The sequence below is a fragment of the Conger conger genome, chromosome 13, assembly GCF_963514075.1.
Source record: "Conger conger chromosome 13, fConCon1.1, whole genome shotgun sequence".
Lineage (NCBI taxonomy): Eukaryota > Metazoa > Chordata > Actinopteri > Anguilliformes > Congridae > Conger > Conger conger.
This window is the reverse complement of record NC_083772.1, coordinates 47072241-47089506: the sequence shown is the minus strand read 5'-3', so window position 1 is coordinate 47089506 and position 17266 is coordinate 47072241. Positions and strand designations below refer to the sequence as shown.

The window sequence follows — 17266 nt, the reverse complement described above, 5'->3', positions numbered from 1 at the left end:
AGCTCTGTAAGTTGTGAGTGTTGACATGATCAATGTCATAGCTCTGTAAGGTTATGCTTACTCTACTTCCTCTTCTGATCTCCCCTGCATCTCCTCTCTCCCCCTGCAGGAGGTGAGCTGGTGCACCTGCCCCCGTACCTCCGGATGGACTTCCTGTTGAGCCGCGGTGCGGGGGGTGGGGCCTCCTCCTCGTCAGGGCGGGAGGTGGCACTGGGCGGGGCCTGCCTGGAGCCTCAGAAGAGCCGCACACTGAAGCGCCCCGCCCTGCTGGCCCCCACGCCCACGGAGGCGGCAGGAGGGCCCGCACGGGAGGTGCAGCAGTGGCAGCCCGGGACAGCCTCCACTCTACCCCTGCGGGAGCCTGGAGACCTGGCGCAAGCCGCCAAGATCAGCAGCTCCCAGGAATCCCTGCTCGACTCCCGTGGACACCTCAAACAGAGCAGCAACCCTTACGCAAAGTCGTACACGCTGGTATAACACAGCGCAACCCTTACACAAAGTCCTACAGGCTGGTATAACACACAGCGCAACCCTTACACAAAGTCCTACACACTGTTGCAACACACAGCGCCAACCTTACTCAAAGTCCTACACACTGGTATAACAGAGCAACCCTTACACAAAGTCCTACACACTGGTATAACACAGAGCAACCCTTACACAAAGTCCTACACACTTGTATAACACACAGCGCAACCCTTACACAAAGTCATACACGCTGGTGTAACACAGAGCAACCCTTACACAAAGTCCTACACGCTGGTGTAACACAGAGCAACCCTTACACAAAGTCATACATGCTGGTGTAACACAGAGCAACCCTTACACAAAGTCATACACACTGGTGTAACACAGAGCAACCCTTACACAAAGTCATACATGCTGGTGTAACACAGAGCAACTCTTACACAAAGTCATACACACTGGTGTAACACAGAGCAACCCTTACACAAAGTCATACACGCTGGTGTAACACAGAGCAACCCTTACACAAAGTCATACACGCTGGTGTAACACAGAGCAACCCTTACACAAAGTCATACACGCTGGTGTAACACAGAGCAACCCTTACACAAAGTCTAACACACAGCGCACAGGCCGGACTGCAGGACCCAGGCTCTCTTCTCACAGACGGGAGGAGGAGGAGGAGTCCCAACAATAACAATCACACAGAGACAGACCGATAGACGGACAGACAGACGCTTTAAAAAAAGTTGTACATATATCCGATTCCAAATGGATGGGTGACTTTTACTCTTTCTTTCCTTCCTTCTTTCCTTCTTTCTTACTTTCTGTCTTTCTTCCTCTCCCTTTTTCACTTTCTCACTTTTATTTTCTACTTGAGCTTTTTATTTATTTTAAAATTAATCCACACTAAGATTGCCAAAATAATATATAATTTTGTGAGAGAGAAGGTAAAATTGAAATAATGGTGGTGACAGTGATGATGATGGTGATGATGATGATGATGATGATGATGGTGATGATGATGATGAATTTTATTGTTATATAAAAATTCTAATATATATATATAAATATATCTGAAAACAAAACTAAGAGGAGCCTGGAGCACTCAGCAGGACACGACATTGAATTACTTTAGTTTTCATCTGAGTGTGAGCGAACTAATGCAATTTTGTTAGTTTATTTTTGTTGTCAGTTGTTTTTTCTAACTGAAATGCATCTCACTAGCGGAGGGGAACCAGGTGAGAGAGGATGGGTGAGAGAGCTGTCCCACCGGTCCCATCCTCTCAGTGTTACCTTTTAAAATCTATTTCCTGTGACTGCATGGGGACTGGAAAAAAGACCATTACCATAGTAACGGCTGGAAATCCAACTGCAAATTTTGTCACATTATGAAATTATACAATGTGAAAGATTTATTATAATTATATATATATATATAAGAAATCACTTTTATTTGTGGATATTACAGGGAAAAAAAATTGATTTGGTTAATAAAGTCCTTAGTCATGTTTGCACACCTCTGGTTTTACTTAGGAAATTGGGGCTCCACCCTTTAAACCCCCATCTTTCTGCAAACATAAAAGCACAGCAAACACATAGGAGGTGCACAACCCACCTGTACTGTGAGGCTACTTTAGAGGACGGGCCATTCTGCAATAATGTCCAGGTACTGACACGGACCAGGGCCCCTGTGTGGCCACCCCAGACCCCTGAGGGGCCCATTTTACCACGTTCCCTTCAAGACCAAAGAAGCATCTGACCTATCTGGCCCTTTGCTGTCAACACAGGGGGTGGCGTCTGAGTCGGGGGGGGACCCCTTCACCTCATCAATTTATCATCAATGTTGAGCCCTCGCTGGAAACACACCCTGAGAAATCTTTAACAGCTCCAAATTCTGCCCTTTCACCGACCGGGGTGTCAACTTAGACTGTCACTGCTGCCATGTTCTTTGTCCGAATATCTTGCAGGGAGAGCTTTAGTCTCTGATGGTTAAGAATGGCTTTTTCAGATTTTATTGAGGGGTTATAAGTTGTCCTGAAGTGTTTGGTGTGCGGAGGTGTTCATCAGTGAACTGAAAAATTGAAGAATTCTCCAAGTCAACAAAACATGACCTTGCTATGAATTTTTGTGGGTATATTCCTTTATTAATGACCTATATCATTTCTCTATTTTGTTTTTTTAAAACAAACACAGAAAATATGGCCAACAAATGGTGCTGTGTAGCTACTTTAAATAATTTGAGAAATGAATGTAGATTATTTAAGTCAGTGGATTGCACTGTGCGTCAAAGATCAAAGGAAATGTCGACAATCTTGAACAAAAAGCTGTGTCTGCCAGTTTCACCGTAACTGCACTGATCTGCATCCTTCAGCATGGCAGCAATGCAAGACAAGAGATCAGGTTAATGCTGTCGCACTGACGCACTGCTGCCTATAGGTGGCGGTGTGGTGGAATCAGGTACTGCTGCTGCACTGGCCTACTCACTATGAGAGAGGAAGCACTGGTCCATTCAGTGTGCCTCTTTGAAAAGCTCAGAATGCTATTGGTGCAATACTAGGTCCTTGTTTACTACCCTAAATGTGATTGGCTGACTATTCATTTGGCTCCACCCAGGTTTAGCATGTGTGGAGCTCGTGAAGTGAGGGGCATTTTGTATACAAAATCTGTATTGTGTTTTAAAATTTGCTAGCGTCTAAAGATCCAGTGTATTACTCCCTTCCGGTATGCATTAACTGTGTCTGTGTGTATTTCTATGCACACTTATTAAAACCTTTAATGTGACATGATATCTGTAGTGTTGACTACTGCGAGAAGGCACATGAATAATTATCTATGAGACAGCTGGGCAGGGAAAGGGTCAAACATAACCATCAGTCCCCTTGGTGACATCATGCCAATGTGTCTGTGTTTGTGCCAAAGTCCCCAAGCCACAGCCTCGCTATTGGCATGATAGCTGTGCTGTCAAACTGACTATGGGTTGGTGGGGTTATACCCCAAGACTGTATGCCAGTGTTTTTCAGGATTAACACAATTCCCTGCAGAAATATCCAGAGTGGTTGTAGTGTAGCAGGACCTGGTGCTGTGGTACAGTATGCTGTACATCTGCAGTACACAAGATGGCACCAGTGAGCAGTGAGAGTCTCCTGCCCTCTGGCCTTTCTGTGTGGAGCACGCATATGTTCCCCGTGTCCACAGTCCACAGTCCAAAGACTTGCGGGTCCGCTTAATAAATAAAATAATAAATAAATGTTATCATATCAAATGTATGTATAATAATAATAATGGCATGCATTTATATCATGCATTTCAGACACTGAAAGCCCTGACAGCGTGAGTAAGTGTGTGTACGGCACAAGTGTATGAGTGTGTGAGTGTGTGTGTGAGTGTGTGTGTGTGAGTGTGTGTGGGTGTGTGAGTGTGTGTGAGTGTGTGAGTGTGTGTGAGTGTGTGTGTGTGTGTGTGTGTGTGTGAGTGTGTGTGAGTGTGTGTGTGAGTGTGTGTGTGAGTGTGTGTGTGTGTGTGTGTGTGTGAGTGTGTGTGTGAGTGAATGCTGAGTGCCCTGCGATGGATTGGTGGCCTGTCTAGGGTGCATTCCTGCCTCTCACCCAATGTCTTCTGGGATAGACTCTAGCAGCCACCATGACCCTGTTCACAGTTTAGTATTTATGATATTATTGGGATATATTATTGCACAGGAGATGTACCCTTTGGACTTTTGGACCGGCTCACTGCAGGCCTGTAGTAATGTCCCCAAATTTAAATGAGCAGCACCAGGGTCCTGAGACAAACCACGCATTCCACGCATTGTTAATTGAGCCAGGACAAACCCACTGAGAGGCATGTCTGCATGTTTTCGGTTTATTTTTCGATGGGTCACATTATATTCCTATTCTTAATCAAAAATGCTCACTTTGTGAAGTTTGGAGAAATAGCTGGACGTGTATTGGAGCCCAGCGGATGTTGCCAGAGTACACAGGGTAAGTAGTGATGAACCAGCGAAGGCTGCCCTTGTCCCAGTTACGCTGGTGTGTCAAGGCCATCTACCTGCTGCATTCTGGGAACTGTGCATCCAACCAAACTCATCTCTGCAGGATTATTTCCCAATCCTCTTTAAATTGTTCAAGGGGAATGTTAATGATTGCATCAAGCGCCGGCTGAGGTAAAAACAATAGCTGGTGAAATCATAATCCTTTTTAGTGAAATACCTGAGGCAGGTTTTAAGGAAATCTACCCCATGTGGTGTCGAGTGACTGCTACCCGACAGGAATGAAAACGTTGTGACGGCTCGCTCCCCGCGACAGAACAAGGCTCCACGCTGCAGAACGAGGCTCCGCGCTGCAGAACGAGGCTCCCCACTTCGACGACGTAACGTCAGCCCGCTAACACGCTAACGTGAGCGCTCTCGTCCTGCTGTGGAGCGGACCAGCCCTCTCCACATCCTTTGTGCTCTGAAAACATTTCTATTTTAGGACAGCAGCTCCAATGTCCTCTGTCTGTTTTTAGCCCCTTTAAAAATGTAGGTTAGGTTGGGTTACCCTGTCGTCCAGGCAAGCCACTACAGAAAAGACGGACAAAAACGCACTGGCCTACATAACGTACCTCTGGTTATCATTCAGATCGGGTCGTTGACACATTTTCCTCCCTGTTTTCAATCTGTGGCTCAGCGTTACAAGCCATATGTTTACATCATGTATGATGTTCACCTAGGGGTCGTTCTGCTCTTAATGCGGTACGTTTGGAACACCTGCTTTCTCCACATAAGTGGGAACTTAATGAACATTTTGAGTTTTGAGATGGCCCAAAAGCTTATAACTGAGACCAGGATGTTTCGTTTCCAAATGACCTTTGAGTTTGTGATGCTTCAGCTTGTTCATCAGCAGGTACATCTCTGTACATCTCAGTAAGCCACACATTAAGAGCTCTGCTCTTCTGCACAGTCCATCCACCAAAAGTTAATCCAGATTGCAGGTAGCATTCTACTTATTTCCAAAATTTTAGGATGACTAAAAATGACTAAATGTACTTACGTGCTTACTTGCTGAACAATACATTTTGTTCAAAAAATTGTAAACTTGATTCAACCAAATGACCCAATCAGCACTGATTTTAGCTTGCACCTGATTGGCTCTTAAAAGAACAGTTACATCCTTAGAAAGTAGTGACAGAATATGTGGGTAAGTTTTGTTTTGATTTATACTATTTAAGGTGTTTAAGGTGTTAATGTGCTCTGATCCTGTGCTGTCTGCTGTGCTCTGCTCCTGTGCTGTGCTCTGTGCTCTGATCCTGTGCTGTGCTCTGATCCTGTGCTGTCTGCTGTGCTCTGATCCTGTGCTGTCTGCTGTGCTCTGCTCCTGTGCTGTGCTCTGATCCTGCTCTGTGCTCTGTGCTCTGATCCTGTGCTCTGTGCTCTGATCCTGTGCTGTGCTCTGATTCTGTGCTGTGCGCTGTGCTCTGATCCTGTGCTCTGATCCTGTGCTGTGCTCTGTGCTCTGATCCTGTGCTCTGTGCTGTGCTCCTGTGCTGTGCTCTGCTCCTGTGCTGTGCTCTGCTCCTGTGCTGTGCTCTGATCCTGCTCTGTGCTCTGTGCTCTGATCCTGTGCTGCCCACTGTCCGCTGTCCGCTGTGGTCAGGGAGCTCTGCACTCACCTCCACATCACGGCCCTCTGCTGAGAACGGGCTCTGACAGGAACGACACTGTGAATAACACTCCGCTGTCTCTGTGCCCAACATCCATCTGTCTGGTCTAGATTTTGTGATCATCTGCAGATTTCCACATTAACGGTTATTTTTGGCATTTATTCTTTCACCAGCACTGTCAGTCGTGAGAGAATCTGGATAAACCTCTCTCTGGAATCTGCGCTGAAGTTCCTGTAGAAACTCACTCTGGAATCTGCACTGAACGTCCTGTAGAAACTCACTCTGGAATCTGCACTGAACTTCCTGTAGAAACTCACTCTGGAATCTGCACTGAACTTCCTGTAGAAACTCACTGTGGAATCTGCACTGAAGCTCCTGTAGAAACTGTAGAAGGATGTGCAAGCAAGAGTCCATGAATCCAGAGTCTTAATAAGGTCCAAAAGTCTTTTGGAGACCAACAGTGACCCTTTTGACTTGAATCTCCGGAGAGCCAACAGCAAACCCCCTACCCCCACCCTCCTGGACTGGGATGGGAAAGTGCCATTGTGATCCTACATTAGCACTGTGGGGTGGGGTGGGGTCGGCATGTAGGGGTGTACTTTGTTACTCAATGTAGCATTAGAATTCTGAACACCTCCTACAGACGTACCCAACATGATGAACTGGGCCGCTATTGGATATTCACTCAGGCCCAGGGGTAATAACCACCATCTTATATCAGCCCAGAGAACGACTCTGTTTACTTCCTTCTTTCCTAAGCTTACAGGCTCGAAAGAATAGACCTTTCTCTGTGCCTTTTAATTATTTGGTGTTAATTACCTCCATCCGGTCATGAGGCCCTGGCAGGAAATATAGGGGGCAGGGTGGGGTGTGTTGGGGGTGTTGTTGGAGAAATGGATCATGACATCTCATCTGATGACGCCTCAACTCATCTGTTTGTTGTCAGATGCCTCACTTATCACTGTGGGCAAGCCGATGAATTGTACGATCTTTGGAAGGTTCTGGAAGAAAATTGGAACACCATTCCATGTGGGCTTACGTAATTACAGAATGATGCAAGAGTGTCTCTGGGGGGATATCTGTAGCTTTTAAGGGCCATGGCCAACACACACACACACACACACACACACACACTTTATGGTATACTGTGCTTATGTCTGGTAATTTTATCCAGTTTTTCCTTAAAGCTACATTTGCAAAGCTTCAGTTTTCTGATGAATCAAATGAAAATGTATTCATCTTTGCACATCCATGTATGCATACAGCATTGGATTATAAATCTACTCTGTCTTATCAATATTGATATAAAGTATCTCTTTATGTACTTCTAGAACCAAATGGCACTTTCTCATTAGTTTGACATTCCTGTGACTAACACTCTTATTCCTGCTGACCCATGTTGCATAACATCTATGGTGGGGGAGGGGGGCGTACATTAAATAGGCCATGTTCCTGTCACGTTGGTAAAAACATATTTTAGGTTGCCTACTGTCAACCCTTCGGACAGGATTACAACCATATCATAGTTTATTTTTTATAGGTTAACACTCAGCATGACTCCATCAATTCTGTAAAATGGCACCCACAAGTTTCCTGTCTGAAGAATAAAAAAACATATTAAAGTGTATTGCATGTTGTGTGTACATTTGGCGTGTGACGTTAATTTAGCTGAATTATGCCTTGGATATTCAGCCCAACGCTACCGCGGGGTGTACTGTCTGCATTAGTAGACACTGTAATCCATAGCAATTTACACTGGTCAAAAAAAAGTTTTTATATGCAAATTCATTGACGTTTTGCAGTATGTTTTGAGGCAGTTCAGGTTGGGTACATTGTTCACGAGTCATGACAGTAACCCCCCCACCCCAATTTAGTTAGATGCCATGTTCCATACCCATTATACCTCTGTCTATACTATAATGCAGACTTTAATAAAGACTCCTTTCAGCTGCTACTGATAAATTAGACAAGTGTTGACAGAATATAGCAGTGAAATGTTTCAGAGAAATCGTACTTTGAGCCCAAGAACAAAGACTTTTTCAGTACAATAGAATGACCTTTGGGATCAGTGTTTGCTGCATTAACTCCATTTTGGTTTACTCCTCATTTGGATGACTTTCAGCAAGATGATATAATATTTGTTTAAACGGACACAGTTCCACTCTCTGGACTGCTGCTGTCCCTTTCTACATTAAATACAGATTTCTTTACTTTAACGTGTAAGCACAAACTCTCTTATTATAATCTATTATGAAATGTAATCATATGTCCAAAGGTACACTTCTGGCTGTAAAGAGCTAGAACTAAAGCTTCACTTTTTGTTCTTCCACACGACGGGTTTTTATTGTGATTATTGATTGATTGACATCATTATTTTGGCGATACTCATGAAAGATGAATCATGAAAGATTTTCACACTTTCTTGCCACAATCCATAGATAAGTAGCTGTGGTTGTGAAGCACTCTGGAGTGTACACTGCTAAGCTCTGCTACTGATATCCTGTCTTCCTCTGGTGACCCTTTTTTTGTCATAACAGTTGCAATGGCTGGATCTTTGTGTTTGCTTAATACAAAACTCTGCACTGTTGTTCCTTTATATTTAACTGACATTTTGACTGGACACAAAACACAGGTTGTGGAGACAGGTCTCCTTGGCTAGGCCTGATGGGCCAACCACGTCACATCCCACCAGAGCCAATGACAGTGCACACCAGCGGGAAAACAATGCATATTTCAAGAGGATGGACACACAGAAAAAATCAAAATAGTCAATCAAACAGAAACAGTAAAAAATGTATCTAGCCTTTTGAAAACCGGAACATTAAGTGTCCCGGGAGAGAGAATACATTTTCCGGGACTGATTATTAAAAAGAAGGACAATCCCAGGACAGGTGGCAACTGTACCATTAACACTACCATTAACACTGATGACTAACTCTACCATTAACACTGATGACTAACTCTACCATTAACACTGATGACTAACTCTACCATTAACACTGATGACTAACTCTACCATTAACACTGGTGACTAACTCTACCATTAACACTGATGACTAACTCTACCATCAACTCTGGTGACTAACTCTACCATTAACACTGGTGACTAACTAGCATTAACACTGGTGACTAACTCTACCATTAACACTGGTGACAAACTCTACCATTAACACTGGTGACTAACTACCATTAACACTGGTGACTAACTCTACCATTAACACTGATTACTAACTCTACCATTAACACTGGTGACTAACTCTACCATTAACACTGATGACTAACTCTACCATCAACTCTGGTGACAAACTCTACCATTAACACTGGTGACTAACTCTACCATTAACACTAGTGACTAACTCTACCATTAACACTGGTGACTAACTACCATTAACACTGGTGACTAACTACCATTAACACTGGTGACTAACTCTACCAGTAACACTGGTGACAAACTCTACCATTAACACTGGTGACTAACTCTACCATTAACACTGGTGACTAACTACCATTAACACTGGTGACTAACTCTACCATTAACACAGATGACTAACTCTACCATCAACTCTGGTGACTAACTCTACCATTAACACTGGTGACTAACTAGCATTAACACTGGTGACTAACTCTACCATTAACAGGAGTGACAAACTCTACCATTAACACTGGTGACTAACTCTACCATTAACACTGATGACTAACTACCATTAACACTGGTGACTAACTCTACCATTCACACTGGTGACTAACTCTACCATTAACACTGGTGACTAACTCCACCATTAACACTGGTGACAAACTCTACCATTAACACTGGTGACTAACTCTACCAGTAACACTGGTGACAAACTCTACCATTAGCACTGGTGACTAACTCTACCATTAACACTGGTGACTAACTACCATTAACACTGGTGACTAACTCTACCATTAACACTGGTGACAAACTCTACCATTAACACTGGTGACTAACTCTACTATTAACACTGATGACTAACTCTACCATTAACACTGGTGACTAACTCTACCATTAACACTGATGACTAACTCTACCATCAACTCTGGTGACAAACTCTACCATTAACACTGGTGACTAACTCTACCATTAACACTGGTGACTAACTCTACCATTAACACTGGTGACTAACTCTACCATTAACACTGGTGACTAACTACCATTAACACTGGTGACTAACTCTACCAGTAACACTGGTGACAAACTCTACCATTAGCACTGGTGACTAACTCTACCATTAACACTGGTGACTAACTCTACCATTAACACTGGTGACTAACTACCATTAACACTGATGACTAACTCTACCAGTAACACTGGTGACAATCTCTACCATTAACACTGGTGACTGACTCTACCATTATCACTGGTGACTAACTCTACCATTAACACTGGTGACTAACTCTACCATTAACACTGATTACTAACTCTACCATTAACACTGGTGACTAACTCTACCATTAACACTGATGACTAACTCTACCATCAACTCTGGTGACAAACTCTACCATTAACACTGGTGACTAACTACCATTAACACTGGTGACTAACTCTACCAGTATCACTGATGACTAACTCTACCATTAACACTGGTGACTAACTCTACCATTAACACTGATGACTAACTCTACCATCAACTCTGGTGACAAACTCTACCATTAACACTGGTGACTAACTCTACCATTAACACTGGTGACTAACTCTACCATTAACACTGGTGACTAACTCTACCATTAACACTGGTGACTAACTCTACCATTAACACTGGTGACTAACTACCATTAACACTGGTGACTAACTCTACCAGTAACACTGGTGACAAACTCTACCATTAGCACTGGTGACTAACTACCATTAACACTGGTGACACTCTACCATTAACACTGGTGACTAACTCTACCATTAACACTGATTACTAACTCTACCATTAACACTGGTGACTAACTCTACCATTAACACTGGTGCCTAACTCTACCATTAACACTAGTGACTAACTCTACCATTAACACTGGTGACTAACTCTACCATTAACACTGGTGACTAACTACCATTAACACTGGTGACTAACTCTACCATTAACACTGGTGACTAACTACCATTAACACTGGTGACTAACTCTACCAGTAACACTGGTGACAAACTCTACCATTAACACTGGTGCCTAACTCTACCATTAACACTAGTGACTAACTCTACCATTAACACTGGTGACTAACTCTACCATTAACACTGGTGACTAACTACCATTAACACTGGTGACTAACTCTACCATTAACACTGGTGACTAACTACCATTAACACTGGTGACTAACTCTACCATTAACACTGGTGACTAACTACCATTAACACTGGTGACTAACTCTACCAGTAACACTGGTGACTAACTCTACCATTAACACTGGTGCCTAACTCTACCATTAACACTAGTGACTAACTCTACCATTAACACTGGTGACTAACTCTACCATTAACACTGGTGACTAACTACCATTAACACTGGTGACTAACTCTACCATTAACACTGGTGACTAACTACCATTAACACTGGTGACTAACTCTACCAGTAACACTGGTGACAAACTCTACCATTAACACTGGTGACTAACTCTACCATTAACACTGGTGACTAACTCTACCATTAACACTGGTGACTAACTCTACCATTAACACTGATGACTAACTCTACCATCAACTCTGGTGACAAACTCTACCATTAACACTGGTGACTAACTCTACCATTAACACTGGTGACTAACTCTACCATTAACACTGGTGACTAACTACCATTAACACTGGTGACTAACTCTACCAGTAACACTGATGACTAACTCTACCATTAACACTGGTGACTAACTCTACCATTAACACTGATGACTAACTCTACCATCAACTCTGGTGACAAACTCTACCATTAACACTGGTGACTAACTCTACCATTAACACTGGTGACTAACTCTACCATTAACACTGGTGACTAACTACCATTCACACTGGTGACTAACTCTACCATTAACACTGGTGACTAACTACCATTAACACTGGTGACTAACTCTACCATTAACACTGGTGACTAACTCTACCATTAACACTGGTGATTAACTATACCATTAACACTGGTGACTAACTCTACCATTCACACTGGTGACTAACTCTACCATTAACACTGGTGACTAACTACCATTAACACTGGTGACTAACTCTACCATTAACACTGGTGACTAACTCTACCATTAACACTGGTGACTAACTATACCATTAACACTGGTGACTAACTCTACCATTAACACTGGTGACTAACTCTACCAGTAACACTGATGACTAACTCTACCATTAACACTGGTGACTAACTCTACCATTAACACTGGTGACTAACTCTACCATTAACACTGGTGACTAACTACCATTAACACTGGTGACTAACTCTACCAGTAACACTGGTGACAAACTCTACCATTAGCACTGGTGACTAACTACCATTAACACTGGTGACACTCTACCATTAACACTGGTGACTAACTCTACCATTAACACTGATTACTAACTCTACCATTAACACTGGTGACTAACTCTACCATTAACACTGGTGCCTAACTCTACCATTAACACTAGTGACTAACTCTACCATTAACACTGGTGACTAACTCTACCATTAACACTGGTGACTAACTACCATTAACACTGGTGACTAACTCTACCATTAACACTGGTGACTAACTACCATTAACACTGGTGACTAACTCTACCAGTAACACTGGTGACAAACTCTACCATTAACACTGGTGCCTAACTCTACCATTAACACTAGTGACTAACTCTACCATTAACACTGGTGACTAACTCTACCATTAACACTGGTGACTAACTACCATTAACACTGGTGACTAACTCTACCATTAACACTGGTGACTAACTACCATTAACACTGGTGACTAACTCTACCATTAACACTGGTGACTAACTACCATTAACACTGGTGACTAACTCTACCAGTAACACTGGTGACTAACTCTACCATTAACACTGGTGCCTAACTCTACCATTAACACTAGTGACTAACTCTACCATTAACACTGGTGACTAACTCTACCATTAACACTGGTGACTAACTACCATTAACACTGGTGACTAACTCTACCATTAACACTGGTGACTAACTACCATTAACACTGGTGACTAACTCTACCAGTAACACTGGTGACAAACTCTACCATTAACACTGGTGACTAACTCTACCATTAACACTGGTGACTAACTCTACCATTAACACTGGTGACTAACTCTACCATTAACACTGATGACTAACTCTACCATCAACTCTGGTGACAAACTCTACCATTAACACTGGTGACTAACTCTACCATTAACACTGGTGACTAACTCTACCATTAACACTGGTGACTAACTACCATTAACACTGGTGACTAACTCTACCAGTAACACTGATGACTAACTCTACCATTAACACTGGTGACTAACTCTACCATTAACACTGATGACTAACTCTACCATCAACTCTGGTGACAAACTCTACCATTAACACTGGTGACTAACTCTACCATTAACACTGGTGACTAACTCTACCATTAACACTGGTGACTAACTACCATTCACACTGGTGACTAACTCTACCATTAACACTGGTGACTAACTACCATTAACACTGGTGACTAACTCTACCATTAACACTGGTGACTAACTCTACCATTAACACTGGTGATTAACTATACCATTAACACTGGTGACTAACTCTACCATTCACACTGGTGACTAACTCTACCATTAACACTGGTGACTAACTACCATTAACACTGGTGACTAACTCTACCATTAACACTGGTGACTAACTCTACCATTAACACTGGTGACTAACTATACCATTAACACTGGTGACTAACTCTACCATTAACACTGGTGACTAACTCTACCAGTAACACTGATGACTAACTCTACCATTAACACTGGTGACTAACTCTACCATTAACACTGGTGACTAACTCTACCATTAACACTGGTGATTAACTCTACCATTAACACTGGTGATTAACTCTACCATTAACACTGGTGACTAACTCTACCATTAACACTGGTGACTAACTCTACCATTAACACTGGTGATTAACTATACCATTAACACTGGTGACTAACTCTACCATTAACACTGGTGATTAACTCTACCATTAACACTGGTGACTAACTCTACCATTAACACTGGTGATTAACTATACCATTAACACTGGTGACTAACTCTACCATTAACACTGGTGATTAACTATACCATTAACACTGGTGACTAACTCTACCATTAACACTGGTGATTAACTATACCATTAACACTGGTGACTAACTCTACCATTAACACTGGTGATTAACTATACCATTAACACTGGTGATTAACTATACCATTAACACTGGTGACTAACTCTACCATTAACACTGGTGATTAACTATACCATTAACACTGGTGACTAACTCTACCATTAACACTGGTGATTAACTATACCATTAACACTGGTGACAAACTCTATCATTAACACTGGTGACTAACTCTACCATTAACACTGGTGATTAACTCTACCATTAACACTGGTGACTAACTCTACCATTAACACTGGTGATTAACTCTACCAGTAACACTGATGACTAACTCTACCATTAACACTGGTGATTAACTATACCATTAACACTGGTGACTAACTCTACCATTAACACTGGTGATTAACTATACCATTAACACTGGTGACTAACTCTACCATTAACACTGGTGATTAACTATACCATTAACACTGGTGATTAACTATACCATTAACACTGGTGACTAACTCTACCATTAACACTGTTGATTAACTATACCATTAACACTGGTGACAAACTCTATCATTAACACTGGTGACTAACTCTACCATTAACACTGGTGATTAACTATACCATTAACACTGGTGACTAACTCTACCATTAACACTGGTGATTAACTATACCATTAACACTGGTGACTAACTCTACCATTAACACTGGTGATTAACTCTGTGCAGAGGACTCTCTGTAAACCCAGACACGTTCCATGTGAAGGCTGTTACATGACTCTTTCAAACCTGTAGCCTGCAGGTCCAGTCCCTATCCATATACTACTCTGCTGCACAATGGCCTGTATAAAAGCACAAAAATGCACTGTGGTTAGAGGTACAGTATTTACATTGAGCTCAAAGAAGTATCAACATCACCAAGTACAAACATCCTATATAATAACACATCCAGATTTTATTTTTATTATTTTTTTCTGCCATGTGACTCCTTGTGTAATCCAATACATTCAGCAACAGGGTATGGTCTTCATATTCTTGGTTTTGAGTGTAGATTGTAAAATTATCCTCACTAGCTCATGTGTAGTGTTCGGGTATAGTGGAGCGGATAAAATCAATATTTGGGAGGAATTGTGAAAATTATGATACAAGCATGAAATTTGGTGTTTGTTCTCCAGGGGTTTCTGATCAAATCTACCTGACTGGCCATGTGAAAATCAAAGATGGCGGCCATTTTTCAAGATGGCTACCAAATTGGACACCCAAAGTTGTGTATTTGGTTGATTTGAATGATATCGGTGTCAATTCCTATGCCTTCAAGCCTGTTGGATTGGATGAATTGTCCGGGTAGCGGAGTGGTCCTCGTAGCTCCATTCAGCAGAACACAGCTGCATCCTGGGTCTACATGACACCAGCTGCAGTGATCATGACTTTTCATTTCCAGCTTGTGACAGGGCCCTCAGGTCCATGTTTTTTACTGTTTTACAGACAAGAGGATGTCTGAAAGGTACACAAGAGGAGACCACATCCACCTTGCTCGATGTTGCAAAAAGTAAAACCCATTGATCAGGTATATTAATTAATGTACAATATTAGTTTATTTATGTTTATTCAACATTTATTTAACCAGGACGTCCCTTTAGATAAAATATCTTCTTCGAGGGAGACTTGGCGCAGTCACAATAAGTAAAATATAACACACAATAAATTACATAATTCACAGAGACTTAGTTAAAACAATTACAATCTCCGTGAAAATTGTTATGCACAAGGGTAATGGATTAATCCAGTTGAATGGAGTCTATACGGTGGGCTGAGTACAGGGAGTGAAGAGTAACAGACAGAGAGCCAGTCAGTGGTTTGAAAATAAACGACAACACAGGGACGTGACCCGACACAATACAGAGGCATCTGAATCACCCTGATGGGGTTTCTTTCCAAACAATCCCCCAGTGTGCTCTACCCCACTAATACCACAGCTGTTTGCCAAGGAAATGAATTATCTGCCACAACAAAATGTTTGAGTAGATTTGATTAGAGGTGCTGCGTGTCTCATTTAGTGAAGGCACTGCACTGTGGCGATGGATCAGCGCCCTTCATCCACTGCAGGACGACGGCTCGTAGGGCCACGAGCAATTGGCAGTTACGTACAAACGTCCTGTACAGCATTTCATCCCCATTTTGTTTTTATACTGTCAAGTAATCCAACATATTCGCAAATGGGTATTGGTCTTCATATTCTTAGTCTTGAGTGCCGATTCTGGTCTTCATCAGACACCTGGTGTAGTTGTCCGACATGGCCCCTTTACTCTACCGGGGGAGTGACACTGTGGCCCCTGTCTCATTGGTTCTGAGACGCCATTGTTATAAAACATCTGACTCAGCCGGACTGTAGAGAGCTGTCATTGCAGTCTCAACGTCAGAAACACACTGCCATCTGTGCGCTCTCAGACCAAATGCCGTGCATCTTATGCATAATAGAAAGCACATTCTGAGGAAGAATGATGAATTAGTGAAGAGGACAGAGAGCGACTTTGCAGTTGGCCTCACACATAATGAACACAGTGTTACCCAGCCGAGGTTCTGTCCGCTCCATCATCCCATTACTCCGTTTCCCCGGAAGGTTCCTCCACCCTCCCCCAGGGACAGCAGTCAGAAGGGAAAGGCTGCGGGGTATTTGTTATAAAGCTTCTGCTGCTTAAAGGTACAATAGGTAAGGGTTTTGTTCATAGTACTTAAATTCGGGTTTCGACCTGTGTTCAGCTGAGAGCAGAGAGCAGGAGCTCCGTATAGATGGGTCTGTGTTATATATATCGAGCTTCACTCCCTGTCCACACCACATTGGGCGTGT

The 17266-nt window shown here is 42.5% G+C and overlaps 1 protein-coding gene and 1 pseudogene across 1 annotated transcript in view; both read left to right on the top strand.

Moving 5' to 3' along the window:
* The window catches only part of dscamb (Down syndrome cell adhesion molecule b), a 193988-nt gene extending 190734 nt beyond the window's left edge, over window positions 1–3254 (top strand). The window contains exon 33 of the mRNA XM_061217289.1: window positions 110–3254. Coding sequence (XP_061073273.1) covers window positions 110–477 — 368 coding nt within the window. The 3' untranslated portion in view covers window positions 478–3254. The remainder of the gene's footprint in view (window positions 1–109) is intronic.
* Window positions 1–17266, top strand: part of LOC133107602 (uncharacterized) — a 980437-nt pseudogene that overhangs the window by 426482 nt on the left and 536689 nt on the right.